Raw genomic sequence first — 14,604 nt, 5'->3', positions numbered from 1 at the left:
AAAGACCAATTTGGATCGCTCCGCTATCGTATTGACTGCAGATTCACAGATGCTGCCAAGGGACAGAGAGAGTCAGTGCCAACCTGATTAGGAACTCACTAGCCTTCCAAAACAACCCATTTATTGTCAATATTTTTAAAATACATAACGTAAATCCCACTGCAGAGTTGTTTTTCCATCCATGAGTCGATTGGCTTCATTCATATTTTCCACACCCTGCCCACCAGACTCCTGTATACGTTAATCATTGATTCACTGCTGTCTGTTGACCTGTAAAACTGCCTCCTAGAATAAAGGGCTATTGTGAGCTAGTCTGGACATCTAAATGTGTAATCGTGGATGCCATCGCTTGCAACAGTACTTTAAAACATAACAGCATGGTGTCAGATCATGACACTTAAGCGGCGTATGTCAACACGTTGGATGAAACTAAGATCTGAGAGATTTTTATTTTTGCGTGGGTTTGTGCATGACTGTGTGGGTATCTGTACAAATACACCCTCTTGTAGAAAATGTGGATTCATAGTTTCTCAGAAGTCATTTATAGCTCATGTATATGCTACATGCATGCACAGAGCTCGAAGATCCCCCAGGTAAACCCACTCACAGACGGACACTCAGCCATAGTCTGTCTTATCCTTTCATACTCATTCACACGTGTGCTCTATAGCAAATGAAGCAGCTATTGGATTACCAGTGTGGCTGTTATCCTATTACAAGACAGAGGTTGAGAGCTGTCATCTGTGTGTGATAGCAGACAGTCTGAACTGGGGGAAGTGTGTCTCACACACTGGGATAAGAACAATGAGTAGGTGTACATACATATTGTTAACATACTGGCATGACGTGTGTTCACACCTGTACTTTCCTCGTCTTTAATTTCACTTGGAGCGTTTACAAAACATTACATCGACAGACTGAGAAGGTGGGGCTGCTGCATGCTTGGGTTTATAAGTAGTGGGTTTTTGGATCAGGTTTGGGGTCTTGAGGTCGTCATTGTTAGGTCAAGAGAGGGCCAAAAGTCCTTACAGAGAGTCAGTTGGAGGTACTGATAGTAGATGTTGGTCCAAATTGTATTTCTGCTCATACCTTCAGGCCCAACGGTGCTTAGGTAACTGATATCTTGACACCAGTAAGTAAACTTTGAACTCCCCCTCCTCCAGCACAGAGCCTTGGCAAGCCAAAGAGAGGAGTGGCTGCTAGTGTACGCATTTATGAGTTATGAGGTGCTTAAAAGACAGACTGTAGGTGAGGAATAGGTGCATACGTATGCTCTGCACGTCTCTATACAAGTTCAGACCCACACAGAACCTCTGGCAGAGCAAACCAGATGTACAGTATTTCTTTTTTTAAAGTCATATCTGTGTTTTCAGTTTAGTTTTATGACTGTTTTTACAGCCCCCTTATTGCGGTTGCTGCTGTGACTCACTGGTCATGGACTAAAATAAATTTCCCTCTGACAAAAAAGGGCTGTATTTTTTTATGTTATTTTGCCAGACACAAAGGCTGTCAGAGAAGCCGTGTGAATTAAACAGTTTTTCTGCTGTCACCGAATGTGCCTGACGGTCTTTTGATCAGCAAGAAGCCGGTGTAAAAATAGCCAGAATAGTGTTTTCGTCATCAGTTCTGTAAGGCAGGCCGCCCACCATGCAACCCTGCTGTGTACCTGCTGCAAGACACAGCTGAGGGGAAGCTGCCACTGGCCTGATTACAACCTGCTTTAGATGTGACAAGATGTCTTAGCTTTCTGCCCTGGAAGCCTCTCCCTCTGGTCTTGTAAGCCTCAGCAATACATGAATGCTGATTATATCAACCCAGATGTGCACAGCATAGCATGTGCGCAGTGTACTGAGCATTGCACCGACTGGTTGATGCATTCAGAATCTTAGTCAAATGTAGAAATTTAAAGCGGATAACAGTTTGTTTCTCTCAGTGAGGTGTAGTTGATTCCTCTCATGCCTTCATGGATGTCAGCCTCTCTTGTAGTTTGGTCTGTTTAAGCTCCTACGAGGAAGTTATAAATATCTGTTTTGTTATTGTGAAACAGGGCAGGTGTCTTGCCTTTCAAAGGCTGATAAGAGGTGATGATGATCAAGAATGTATTTAGGATGACTGTGCATTGCAACACATGTATTATCAGAGACAAATGAGTTTACATAATGGGAATAACTGACAGCAACTAAAGCAAATCACAACAATTCCAAAGTATGTGTAAAGAGGCACAGGTTCCCATTAATAGTTTGATTACTTGAGGTATGCAGGCCACGCTAGGGGTGTGGAGCTACAAATGCCACGAGTCCTTATGACTTTGGAGATCCTGAGGGTTGCCAACTTCTTGCCAACAAGAGCGGGGCAAGTTGGGTTAAATGAAAATACTCCTGATGCATGCATGTCTCCATATTACTGTGAGTTATGGAGAAAACCTGATTGCAAAAGGTGCAGTTGGCCTTGTACACATTCTTACTCACACATCCCAACCATTGATAATAATTGTCTCTTTCCCTTCTGTAGTCCCGCCCCCTTTTTTGCTGGTGGACTACACTCGTAGTTGCAATTTTTAAAATCTTGCACCCAGGGCTCTACCCAAGTCAGACTTTTTACAGTAAAATCAGATTTCACCGTTTAAAACAAATATTCACAAACTTGTTTTTTCTCCAGATAAATGTGACAGCGGTGTTAATATAACATCGTAAACAAGCTAACTGTGCTAACGGCGGATAGTAAATGCTAAACAGCCCACTGTAACGTCACCACTTCCAAGTAGAAGAGAGAAGATAATGCTATCTAGGAGCTGTACAGTGGAAATTTTCTCCTCTATGCCACTACAACACATCTGCAGCTGTCTGTTCCAAAAAGTAATATAAAAGTCAAGAGCGTTCACTCTGCAGCAAAATCTAGGGACCAAAACATCCCCAGTACACTGCACAGCACACTGACTAGTTAAAAAACAAACAAAAGACTGCTCAACTCGAAGCAATCTCAGTCCACTGAGGGGTCTCCGACTGGGGATTTGAATCTCCAACTTTCAAGGGGCAGCAGCCCTACTTGCACTGCTGTCAGCCTTTTTGTAGCAACACCGTCACAGCACTCATGAATGACAGTGGCCTCTCATTTGTCGTGACTCACGATGCATTCTCTGTTTGAGTAGTGTAACGTAACATGACAGACAAGCAGAGGGATGAAAGATCAGGAGGGTTTCTTTCTATCTCATACAAATGGCTGTCTGTACTAGTATCTCACTTTAAAAAACATGGAACAAAGTGCGTCCTGTATTTGTTCAATACAAAACACATCTTTTAGGTTACAATAACCGGATGATTAACTCTTTCCCCAGCACCGCCATGAAGTTGATATCTGTGATTTTGAGTGAAATTTGGATGGATTGCTGTGAAATTTTGGCTCTCGCATTCATGTTCCCAACAGGATGAATTCGGTGATTCATAAATTTTTCATTGAGCACCACCATCAGGCCAAAATTTTTATTTGTTTAATAGTTTAGTTTATGACCTCATACCTGCTGTACTTTGTTTAGTGCTAATAGCAAATGCTAGCATGCTAACACACTAGTTTAAACATAGGTTAAATGCATACTCCCTAAACATCACCACATTAGCCTTTGCCAATTTAAGCATTAGCATTTAGCTACAAGCACCACTGTGCCGACGTACAGCCTCCCTCACCCTTGTTCAAGCAAAAATGCCAAACATCATCATTGCTGCTTTTTTTTCCTAATAATATACTAAATATCTTTGGGTTTAGGACTGTTTGTCAGAGAAAACAGTTGATTTAAAGACATGTTTGTAGACTCCATGAAATTATTTGTGGCGAGAAATTTTCATGATTTCCTGTCACTTACAGACAAAAGGATAATTCATATATTAGAGAAAATGATTTTAGGATTAATCGATAATGAAAACGCTGCCACTTGTTAAATTTTTGTTGCACTGTTTCCACTTGGCATGTTTGCAGTAATTTGACACATAACTGTTACAGTATTTATTGGACACTTTTTTATTATTGTGAGGAAGTCGGGGGATGTCCATCTTGTGCAGGAGCATTTTCTTGCTGACACTGCTTCTTGTAGGATTTCGTACATTGAGGAGATGCAAAATCTGTTTTTTGTTAAATGGGAATACTGCAGGTTTAGCTGCCAGGGTGGTCATATGGATGTGACTGATAGTGTCTTGGAAGCAGCCAGACTCTTAAACACCTGAGACGTTTAATGAAACTCATCTTCAGGTGGGGAAACATTCCATTGTGACAGCATGAGGCTCTCTGCGACAGCCTCGGGGTAGAAGGTGAGAGGTGGAAGAGTAAACCGAGACATGGGGAGTCACGATCTCCACCCGTGCATTTCTGTTACTCAGAGACTCTCCTGCTTTGTTTATATTTTACCAGATATTTCTCTGTCTGTCAGCTTCTTTCCAGCCACACCTGCATCACACCAACCAAATGCTGTTATTTTTACTACACTCACTGTGATGTCGCTCTGTTTGCATCTCGCTTGTATTTATTTAGCCATCATCTGAAAGGCCAGTGGGCAGTGCACATAAAACAGCAAAATGATGTCATTGTTTTTAGGACTGGATTTGTTGTCAGGTGATGTGACAGTAGGAAAACTGTAATATTTATTGGGTTTCATGTTTTGCTTTGCTCCATTTCCATTGCCCCTTTGCTTCCTTGCTCTCACTGTGTTGTTGTTTGGATCCATTTTTTGCGTTAACATCTTGTCCATCAACCTCCACCACCCCTAATTCATAAGTAATGACAATGCAGCAGGCAGGCAGGGAGCCGGGCAGAGTAGCAGAGTAGACATGCCGGCTGGCCAGGCCTGGTCCCAGCGGACTACAGCCACTTATCTCTCACAATAATGACATGTGCATCGACTGACCTAAAGAAGGTGGCTAAAAAGAGACTCAGGATTTGAGAAGTCTCACAGCTCTGTATTTATGTACTGTATTATAATTGACTCAGTTAGTGTTTTTATTTGGAGACTGACCAAGAAATATTAATAAAGTCAGAGTAACACTGACATTATTACACAAGCCATCTGTTTGTGACACAAACATTACATTCATGACCATGAACATTATTTTCAGCACAAACAAATTATCTAATGAAGAAAAAAAAACAGTAAACTCATAAATCCTGTTCTTAAACCATAAACAAAGTCTTCACATGAATCATTTGCCAATGTTTTGATGCCAATTTAAGGTGTATTCCACTTTATAGTATCAATATTTAGATTTTCTTTGATAAGTGCTGACCTTAATTTGATATAAGAGCCTGTTTTGTGTTCCTTGATACAATCCAAAATACAAAGCTTGGAAGTACTGACATAAAGAAAAAGTCACCAGAGTCATCATTATTGTTACCTGGTTCTTTAGATGCCCACCAAACACATGTTGACCTAAAATACAACCCATATACTTAACAAATATCTGTGTTATAATTTTAACACATTGCATTGGCTTGACCCAAATGAAGCGATTTGTTATTTACCAGCAGCCGTCAGACTTTAAAAAGCTTTTCAGTCAGTAATTGTTAAAGTATATATTTATTATTCTGGGACACAAGAACAGCTCAGTTATCGTAATTTAAAAATAAAGAGTAAGGCACAAGCAAAAACTCACATAATTAACAAATAATGGGAAAACAAGTGGGACTAAAATGATACCCTGTGGAACACCGAAACATGGCCAGAGACTGAGTTTCACACAAATATCTATAACTTCCTGATCTTAACTGTTGACCACATCCTGAAATTAACCATCCCCAGCACACCCTAGTGTATTTGCATAGCATATTTCCACACAAAGGCAAGTCAAAGTGCTTTACATAATGCATAGAAGGGATCCTTTGCCGATTTTCAACCAGCTTTGTATATAACAATATGAGTAGTATATGTAAATAAACGGTGGTAAGACAATAACTTACTCCCTAAAGAATAAGTTACACTTTTCTATAAAACATGGCAGCCTTTTGTTAATTATATGGAAAATCTCCCATCCAATATAACTGAATGACTGTCTGCATATTCTGTCTGTTTTTGCCGCACAGATAGAACTCTAATCAAACTGTAATATATGAACAAATATTCAGTTTTTATATTGCCTATTTTTTCACTTGAAATATCTTCAGAGACATATTTTAACTTACTTGTTAACTGTAGTTCAAATTGTTTGTTACCAGCCAACTGCCATATTGTTTGTGGATGGGAAACTCACATTACGTTATCCACCAGTGGGAGTGTTGATTGGTCTGGTGCACAGTGCATTCTGGTAGTTGTGTTTTTTCTACCTCCCAAGGAATAGCAAATGCCACAGCCCTTTTTCTCTGGTTGTCTTGGTAATTTAGCACCAATTTCAAAGTATTTGCGCCAGTCTTCTGCAGTTTTATGAAGAGACCGTACTTCCAGCATTGAAGTACTTATTTAAAAACATTTAAATTAAATGCAGAATGTATCAATTTTGCAACAACAAATTAAAAAAGACTAAAAAAAACAAAAGAAATGCTTTAAAGTTGGATAATGAGTGTTTGAGGTTCAGTCAAAGGTGGTACCTTATTGTTTGTTGTTCTCATTAACACTTAGCTGCAGTTATTCTGTTTATATTGTTACTGTTGTTGAATAGAGCAATTACTCTGGCATGCTTATATTACTGGTGGGTGTGCCAAACCCTCTGTAGAGAAAAATAACCTATGTAACTTGTATATCAGGGAATTTCCTTCCTCATATCACTCCAAAAGCTTGCCTGTGCGAGCACGCCAGAATCAACCACAGCTATCATTACTTGAGAGAAAGGAACAGGAGTATCAACACCTATAAAAAGCTCCATCACCATAACTGTGAGAGATGATTCTCCTTGACTGACCTCTCCTCCCTCTCTCCCTCCCTCCTCTCTCAGATGACATGGCGCCCTCAGTACCGCAGCTCCAAGTTCCGCCACGTGTTTGGTAAGGCCGCCACCAAGGAGAGCTGCTATGATGGCGTGCCAATCACACGCAGCGTCCAGGACAACAACTTCTGTGCTGTCAACCCACGTTTCCTGGCAGTCATCACTGAGTGTGCTGGGGGAGGGGCCTTCCTGGTCCTGTCTGTCCATCATGTGAGTATCTCCATCTCATGGCAGGCTTTACTGTCTGATGTCAGCTTTTTAAAGTGACATGTGCATGTTTTCACTCAGGATGCTGGTAATGGATACTGTAATATGTTTTGTCGATATATGCTGAGAAGGAGGACAATTTATTTATGCTACAGGGGGAAATTAGGGAATATAGATACAAATTGCTTTGCTCCAGAGCTCTGAATCTCCACTTAATTCAATGATTGAATCAAGTCTGGTGTTGTACACAGAGTCGGACATTTCTCCGGGTGGAAAGTTGGTAAGGTTTACCATGGAGGTTGTAGTAGATGGTGGTTTTGTTGTACTGGCCTGCAATGAAATGAAAGGTGCGATGGGGGAAAATTTGACAGGGAAGAACTTCATTAGCATAAACAATTGCATTGCAAATAACTTTGCATCCTCTCCACAGCTCCACACATGAAAAACTCCCAAACAGTTCTTCTTCTAAGACACATCTCAGGTTTTTTATAATCATCATAAAAGTGCAGCTACATTTAAGGTTCAGTTTTATAAAAATAACTGTGTCATATATCTGCTGAAACTGTCACTTTATCCTGACAGTAGCACATGAGGCAGATAATGTGTGAAAAAAACAGGTGCCTCCGGCTTCTCCTAGTGCTCCTAATGGCTTTTGCAAGAATCCACTGCACCTGAATGAAAACAACCAATCAGAGCCAGGAGGAGTTTCTAAGGCAGTGTCAGTCACTCCTCGTGTAGACGCTGCACAGCCCCCCTGCCCTCCACATGCTGTTACTCAGTCAAGCTCAATATCTTCAGGAGGAGTTTTGCAAACACAGTGTCTGAGAAACAACAACCATCAATGAAAAAACTACCCATCTATCCTATCCCAACAACAGCGTCACGGCAAAGACAAGTAAACAGAAGAAGACTGTCAATGAAAAGCTGAGTTTTGCTTTTGCAGGTCTTCTTCTGTTTACTTGTCTTTGCTGTGTACGCCGTTGTGGCAGCGCAGCTTCTGCATGAGCAGTGATGGTGCATTTCATTTGCACTGGGAAGTCGGAAGTTCCATGCTCCCAGTTGAAAATTTCAGCTGGATTGCCCCCTGAAATCTGATTTCCAACTGGGAAACCAACCACAACCTCGAACTCCAATATGGCTGCTCCGTGTATCAACAATAGTGAAAGGAGGAACGAACAGCCGTGAAAGCTGGAGTAATATACTGTTTATTAGCCTTGTGTCTCAGTTGTGTCTAATGAAAATTAGATGAAAAAAAATACACACAGTCCCATTCATCTTCTATCTCTGGACATGTTGCTATGATATTTATATGCACAAAATACTGTCCAGTGCTCTGTTATCAACTGGTATTGCTACCATGGCTAACCTGGCTTGAATTGGTATAGCTGACAGCCTTGTGGTTTCCAACTTGTTTTATTGGAGCACGATCTACTTGGGTGTGACGTCATTTCCAATTCTGACCCCTGACTTCTGAGGTAAATGAACAGCATCATGACTGACACTGCATGAGAGACTCCAATTACCGCAGTAACTTATGCTGAACAGCTAATCTGCTCTAATACTTTATTAGAAAAATAATCCACATGCTGTTAATTGGCTTCAGTTATTATAAATACACCATTTCAGTCAGATAGTCCTCATCAGTCATTAACTATAAGAGTGTTTTATGTGACATATTCAGAGAAGTTTCATCATCATCCAACTTAATAGCAAAAAATACTCTATGCTAATGTCACATACAGCCTACTGATATCTCATGTAATTTAAGTCTTTGAGATTTGAGATTACAGATTGTCGTTTACATCCCATGCTACTGACACTTTACTGTCTCGCAATTAACACCCCAGCCTCTGTCACGTGAACACGCTCGTTGCTGGATAGGAAAACCCAGAGTTGACTGAACTGGCTGATAACCAGCTTTGTACTACCGGTTATCCAAATGGCTAATGTTAGGGTTAGCCAAACCTGATAACAAAAAGATATCCAGGGTAAGTTGAACTGGCTTCGTAGTACAGGCCTCTGGCTCAGACAAGTTGTTTTGGTTTGGGATTCTTGCCAGTGTCGTTAGAAGCACTGGGAGGAGCAAGAGGTGATTATCTGTCCCATGTGCTACTGTCAGGATATAGTGACAATTTCAGCAAATATGATAGAAAGTTATTTTTTATAAAAGTTGTATATTAAAGCTTTAGTGCACAATAGTGACAAAAAAAATCACAATATCAGATCGACACAACAGTTGTAGATGTTATTGTATGGTTGACCTACAGTAATGAACGTTTAGGTCAGCATACTTATTTGATTTCTGTGAAAAACATGAACTGCTCTCAGGAGATGCGTCTCTTGATACTGATTGTTTTGGGCAAAGCAACACAAAATAACCCCGTCTCCGAAACAGAAAACACAATGTCAATGTGAATAATACAGCAAACCATCAGTATCGCATACACATTTTTTAAGAGAGGTTTTTAAGGTTTTAAAGCAAGATTATAGTCCTTGTAGTTCATCATAATTTTTTTGTTTAGCTTAAAAAGATGGTTGATACAGTTGCCAGTGAGCAAACTGCTGCAGGTTTCCTCCAGTTAGACATACAGCAGGAGGAATTAGGTAAATCATTGTGGAAAAATTGCACTTATAACTGAAATGAGCAGATGCTTATTAAGTTTTGTCTGCAGTAAGAAATTATTTTATTAGTTTCATCTGCTGAGTATCCATCGTTCATGGTTCCTCTTTGTTCCTGCACATACAGTGCACCTGGAAGAGACAGCTCTGCTCACAGATTATAAATAGGACGGCAGCAGTGGAGCCCAAATAATCTCTAAAAACCAGGGAACCCCCGACAGATAATTCACCTCAACCTAAACATTGCATGTGGTCCTTTTTTTTCCTCCTCATTATTCTGTCTTATCTCCCACACCAACCTCACCTTCAATCTGATCAATCAGACGCTCTCCCTGACGTTATTTATGCATACTATCACATCCACCAGTGTTATCAGTAACAATAGCGATCTCTTAAATAAACCGAGCCAGACTTCCGCACTCGTGTGCTGCCTAAATTTACAGTCCTGCTGTATATCTCCAGTCTGGAGCGATCCATCAGGCTGAACACCTCTCCCCGCTCTCTCCCTCTCTCCGCCTGTCTCCATCTTCTAAATCATCTCGGTGAATTATCACCACCCTCCTGGCATGGGCAGGAATTGCATACAAGCTTAGGAATGACATAACTCATCTTTTGACCCCCCCCCTTCCCCTCCTTTCACTGTCTCGAGGAGGTGAAACTTCCCCCCTCTGCCGCCCTTCACCTCCCATCTTTATGTGTGCACTCACAGATAAGCTATTGTTCTGCAGAGAGAGCAGTTAACAGACACCAATACAAGAACACAAGTGCTGTGTTCTACTTACTCCTGCATGTGTTGGGTTTGTTGGAAAGCACAGGTAATGGTTACGTCATTACTGTGTTCCAAACACACCTCACCTGCACAGTAATCTCGCCCGCAGGTGTGTGTGTCAGCAGGAAGGTTCTGTTCGTACAGACTGAATAATTAGCGGTCATGTTGAGGCAGAAATTCTTCAGAAGGACTCAGTGGCTGCTCCCTTGTAACAGGATCAGCAAATATCAGGGCGTGTGTCACAAACATTTTGTGTAATTCCACCTGCAGTTTGAGTCATTTCATGTTAATGCCAAGATGAGTTTGTGCTGGCAGGCCGGCGTACTTGTGCTAACCTGCACAGATCATCCTGTCCTGTCTTTAGATATTTAGAAACTAGCTGGCTGTCTTTAAAGCTGCTGTATTTGATATTTTATATTAAAGGGGAACTTTAGCCAGCATACAGATCTTGGGGAGCTGCATGGAGTCTGATAATTGCCCAAATTATATTAGTCAGCAATGGTTTGGTTTAAGACTACAAGTTTAGAAATAAAAAACATCTGTGGGCATGTCTGTCTAATTTGTACTTCTGTGGCTGTGCGCCTACACGTTCTGTGCAGGCTGGTGCGGGCACCTCTCATGTGCACTATATAGTACTGTAGTGGATTGCGTGCAGCATGTAATTTGACATGTGTGTTGGGGTCAGAACTCTTTTTGATTTGGATCTGTGGTTTTCAAATTCCTTCCCAGGAGGTCTTTGATTTATTTGTTATTTTGAGAAGCCAGGACAGTAATGTATAAAAGGCCAGTATCTTCTCCCTCCTGCACTCTCGCTGCTTTTTGCTAACTTTTAAAAAGTTTTTGTGACTTATGTTTTTTTTTTATACATAATCTTTAGAAGCGGGATCATACAAGTGATAATATTCTAGTTTACTCCGCTAGCCTTTCTTCAAACTGGTCCATGGTTCTTATTGTTGTAAAGGATGTGAAGTAATTGAACTTTCGCTAAGCCCCGCCCCTTTCTAATGGTCCACAAGCTGTTGGAGTAAGCATGGAGCCCACACTGTAACTAACTGCACTCCCTTTCACTCCATTTCCAAGAAATATTTTGGAAAAACTAAACCGTGATTCCAGAGAGAAGCAGACAGAGGGGTCTACAGTCTGTGTTTGAAGGATATATCCAGGATGTCAAACTGACTCAGCAGCAACAACAGGTTAAAAAGACAAAGATAGTTAGAAGCTAAAGCCAAACTATAGTCTTTGCGAGCATGCGTGACTCCGTCTTCGTCCACACAAGATGAATGTACACAACAACCGCATGCTATTGGCTCTGGTTCACACTGTTACGCTCGGCACCCAAGTAGAAAATTTTGAGCTGTTGTACGTTATTTTAATGAGCAAAGACAGGGAAGATAGTTGAGTTATTTTATGCGCTGTTGCTCTTTGCTGATGACGCTGTGGCATTTGGTTTAGGTTCTTTGTAGATGCTTGTGAAGCTCCTGTACCTGCCATACAAACATCAGTTTGCTACAGGTTTCCACGTTTTCTCAAGAAAATGAAAGACGAACCCACAGATAATTAGCATCCAACCCTGTAGTTCCCCTTGAAGCTCTACGGAGGCTTTAAGTGTGTTTTAGCTCATTTTTGGTTTAATGGTCCACAACAAATAAGATGTAATGTGTAAGAGAGCTTTAGAAGTGCTGGTAGTCAGATTTTCTTACCTCTGTGGAAAGCGTGACCAGAGTGATTTTCATGCTAAGCTAACTAGCCATGGATTTACTGTACAGACATGAGAGTGGAGTCAGTCTTCTCTTCAAGAAAGCAATTGAGCACATTTTCCCAAGAGTCAAACTATTGCTTTAACCCAATAATACACATTTGTCAGTTATAATGTCCTGTGTTTTATTTCTTGTTATATTTGTGTATTAGACAGGTAAAGTGGACCCTCACCACCCCCGAGTATCGGGCCACAGGGGCAACGTGTTAGACGTCAAATGGAATCCCTTCAACGACTACTGCATCGCCTCCTGCTCTGAGGACGCCACGGTCTGTACACATACAGAAAGTACATTTTCAAAATGGTTCACTGACGTGTTATCATTTCCCCTGGAATATGTGCATGTAGCGGCAGGGATATCGTTTTATTGCCTCGCTGTTTAGCCTTCAAGATGAACTAAAAGTCATTCCATGCATTCCTCAGCTCTGACCTGGCACAGAACGAACCTCTGTACACAGCGAGAGAAAGGACAAGTCAACAGGGTTTAAGGCTGTTTTCACTGTTGAGAGTGTCATTTATTTTTTGTATTCAGTCGGTTAGATTATTTCCTTAGTGCCTATTTTTCATAGATTTAGAGGTGTTGAGTGAAGATTGTTTTTTGTGTGTGTGATTGCAGAGGTGGAGGAAGTATTCAGATCCCTACTTAAGTAAAAGTACTGATACCACACTATAAAAAAATACTGGTACTCTGTTACAAGTTAAAGTCCTGCATTGACAATTTTACTTAAAGGTCCAGTGTGTTGGATTTAGGCGGATACATTGTCAGAGGTGGGATATAATATTCATAACTATGTTTTAAGAAGTTTATCAACACCTGAAACTAAGAATTGTGTTTTTGTGAGCTGTTAATTTCTACATAAGGAAGTGGTTCTCTTACACGGAGTCCACCACATAATTCTACAGTAGCCCAGAACAGACAAACCAAACACTGGCTCTAGAAAGGGCCATTCATGTTTTTTCATTATGACTCTTCTGCAACTTCACAGTTAGATGCCACTAAATTCTGCACACTTGACCTTTATGGAAAAGTACAACCCCAGTTTTAAAAAAGCTGTGAGGCTGTGTAAAACGATGATAAAAACAGAATGCAATGATTTGAGAATGTTTTTCACCTATATTTAATTGAATACAGTCCAAAGACAAGATATTTAGTGTTCAAACTGAAACTTTATAGTTTTTTGTTACTGATTATGAATTTGATGCCTGAAACATGTTTCATAAAAGTTGTGACAGGGACAACAGCAGACTGGAGAAGCTGTGGGATGCTACAGCAGTGAGGCTTAGCAGTAAAAGAGTGCAGTTACTAAACTGGCCTGCCTGCAGTCCAGACCTGACTGCCATTGAAGGTGCATTATGAAGCGCAAAATATGACAACAGAAACTCCGAAGTGTTGGGCCACTGAAGTTGTATATCAAGCAAGAATGACAAAGAATTTCACTTTCAAAATGTCAACAATCAGTGTCCTCAGTTCCCAAATGCTCACTAAAAGTTGTTAAAAGAAAAGGTGATGTAACACAGTGGTAAACATGCTCCTGTCCCTTTTTTGCAGTGTGTTGCATGCATCAAATTTAGAGAGTGTGTATTTACATTATTTACCAGTTTGAACATTAAATATCTTGTCTTTGGACTGTTTGCAATTGAACAAATGTCAAAAAGGATTTGCAAATTATTTCATTCTGTTGTTATTTTAAGTTTTACACAGAGTCCCAACTTTTTGGAATCGGCGTTGTAGGCAAGCATAACCAGGAAACATACTTGAAGTATTTAGAATAAAAGTGCTTTGCACGAAAACTGCATTACTGTTAAAGCAGGATTTTGCTGTTTTACTGTCGTGATGATCTTTATCTGTTTTGTACAGGATTGTAACTAATGATTATTTTCATTATGGATTAATGTGTTGATTATTTTCTCCATTAACAGATTGTTTGGTTTGAAAAAATTCCGAAAATAGAGGAAATACCATCATAATTATCCAAAGTGACACCTTCACAGTGTTTTGTTTTGTCCAACCAACAATGCAAACCTCAACATTATTAAAATTAAATTAGAATTATCAAAACAATGCAAAGGAAAAGTGGCAAATCTTCACATTCAAGAAGCTGGAACCGTGAAATGTTTTTTTATATGAAAACAAAATTTTCTGTCTGTTGACTAATCAACTAATAACCGTTTCAGCTGTGCCTGTATATAGTGTTTGATAATTTAATTTATGATAACACATCAGACTTTATAAGCTCTTAAAAGGTTTTGTTTGCAAAAATCTGAATTTGTAAAGTAAGTACAGCTGTCATCATAGTGCAGCAAAAAAAAAAATGATAGTATTTCCTGTGGAAGATTTCTCCTTCCTTAAAAATAGC

The 14,604-nt window shown here is 40.2% G+C and overlaps 1 protein-coding gene across 3 annotated transcripts in view; it reads left to right on the top strand.

The window, feature by feature from the left end:
- The window catches only part of coro2aa (coronin 2Aa), a 62,591-nt gene that overhangs the window by 32,050 nt on the left and 15,937 nt on the right, over positions 1–14,604 (top strand). For all 3 annotated transcript variants that reach the window (XM_049571404.1, XM_049571405.1, XM_049571406.1), the window contains 2 exons: positions 6,906–7,106; positions 12,400–12,516. In XM_049571404.1, the coding sequence (XP_049427361.1) occupies positions 6,906–7,106; positions 12,400–12,516 (318 nt within the window). The remainder of the gene's footprint in view (positions 1–6,905; positions 7,107–12,399; positions 12,517–14,604) is intronic.

This window comes from Epinephelus fuscoguttatus, linkage group LG3, assembly GCF_011397635.1.
Source record: "Epinephelus fuscoguttatus linkage group LG3, E.fuscoguttatus.final_Chr_v1".
Lineage (NCBI taxonomy): Eukaryota > Metazoa > Chordata > Actinopteri > Perciformes > Serranidae > Epinephelus > Epinephelus fuscoguttatus.
This window is presented reverse-complemented; position numbering and strand designations above follow the sequence as displayed.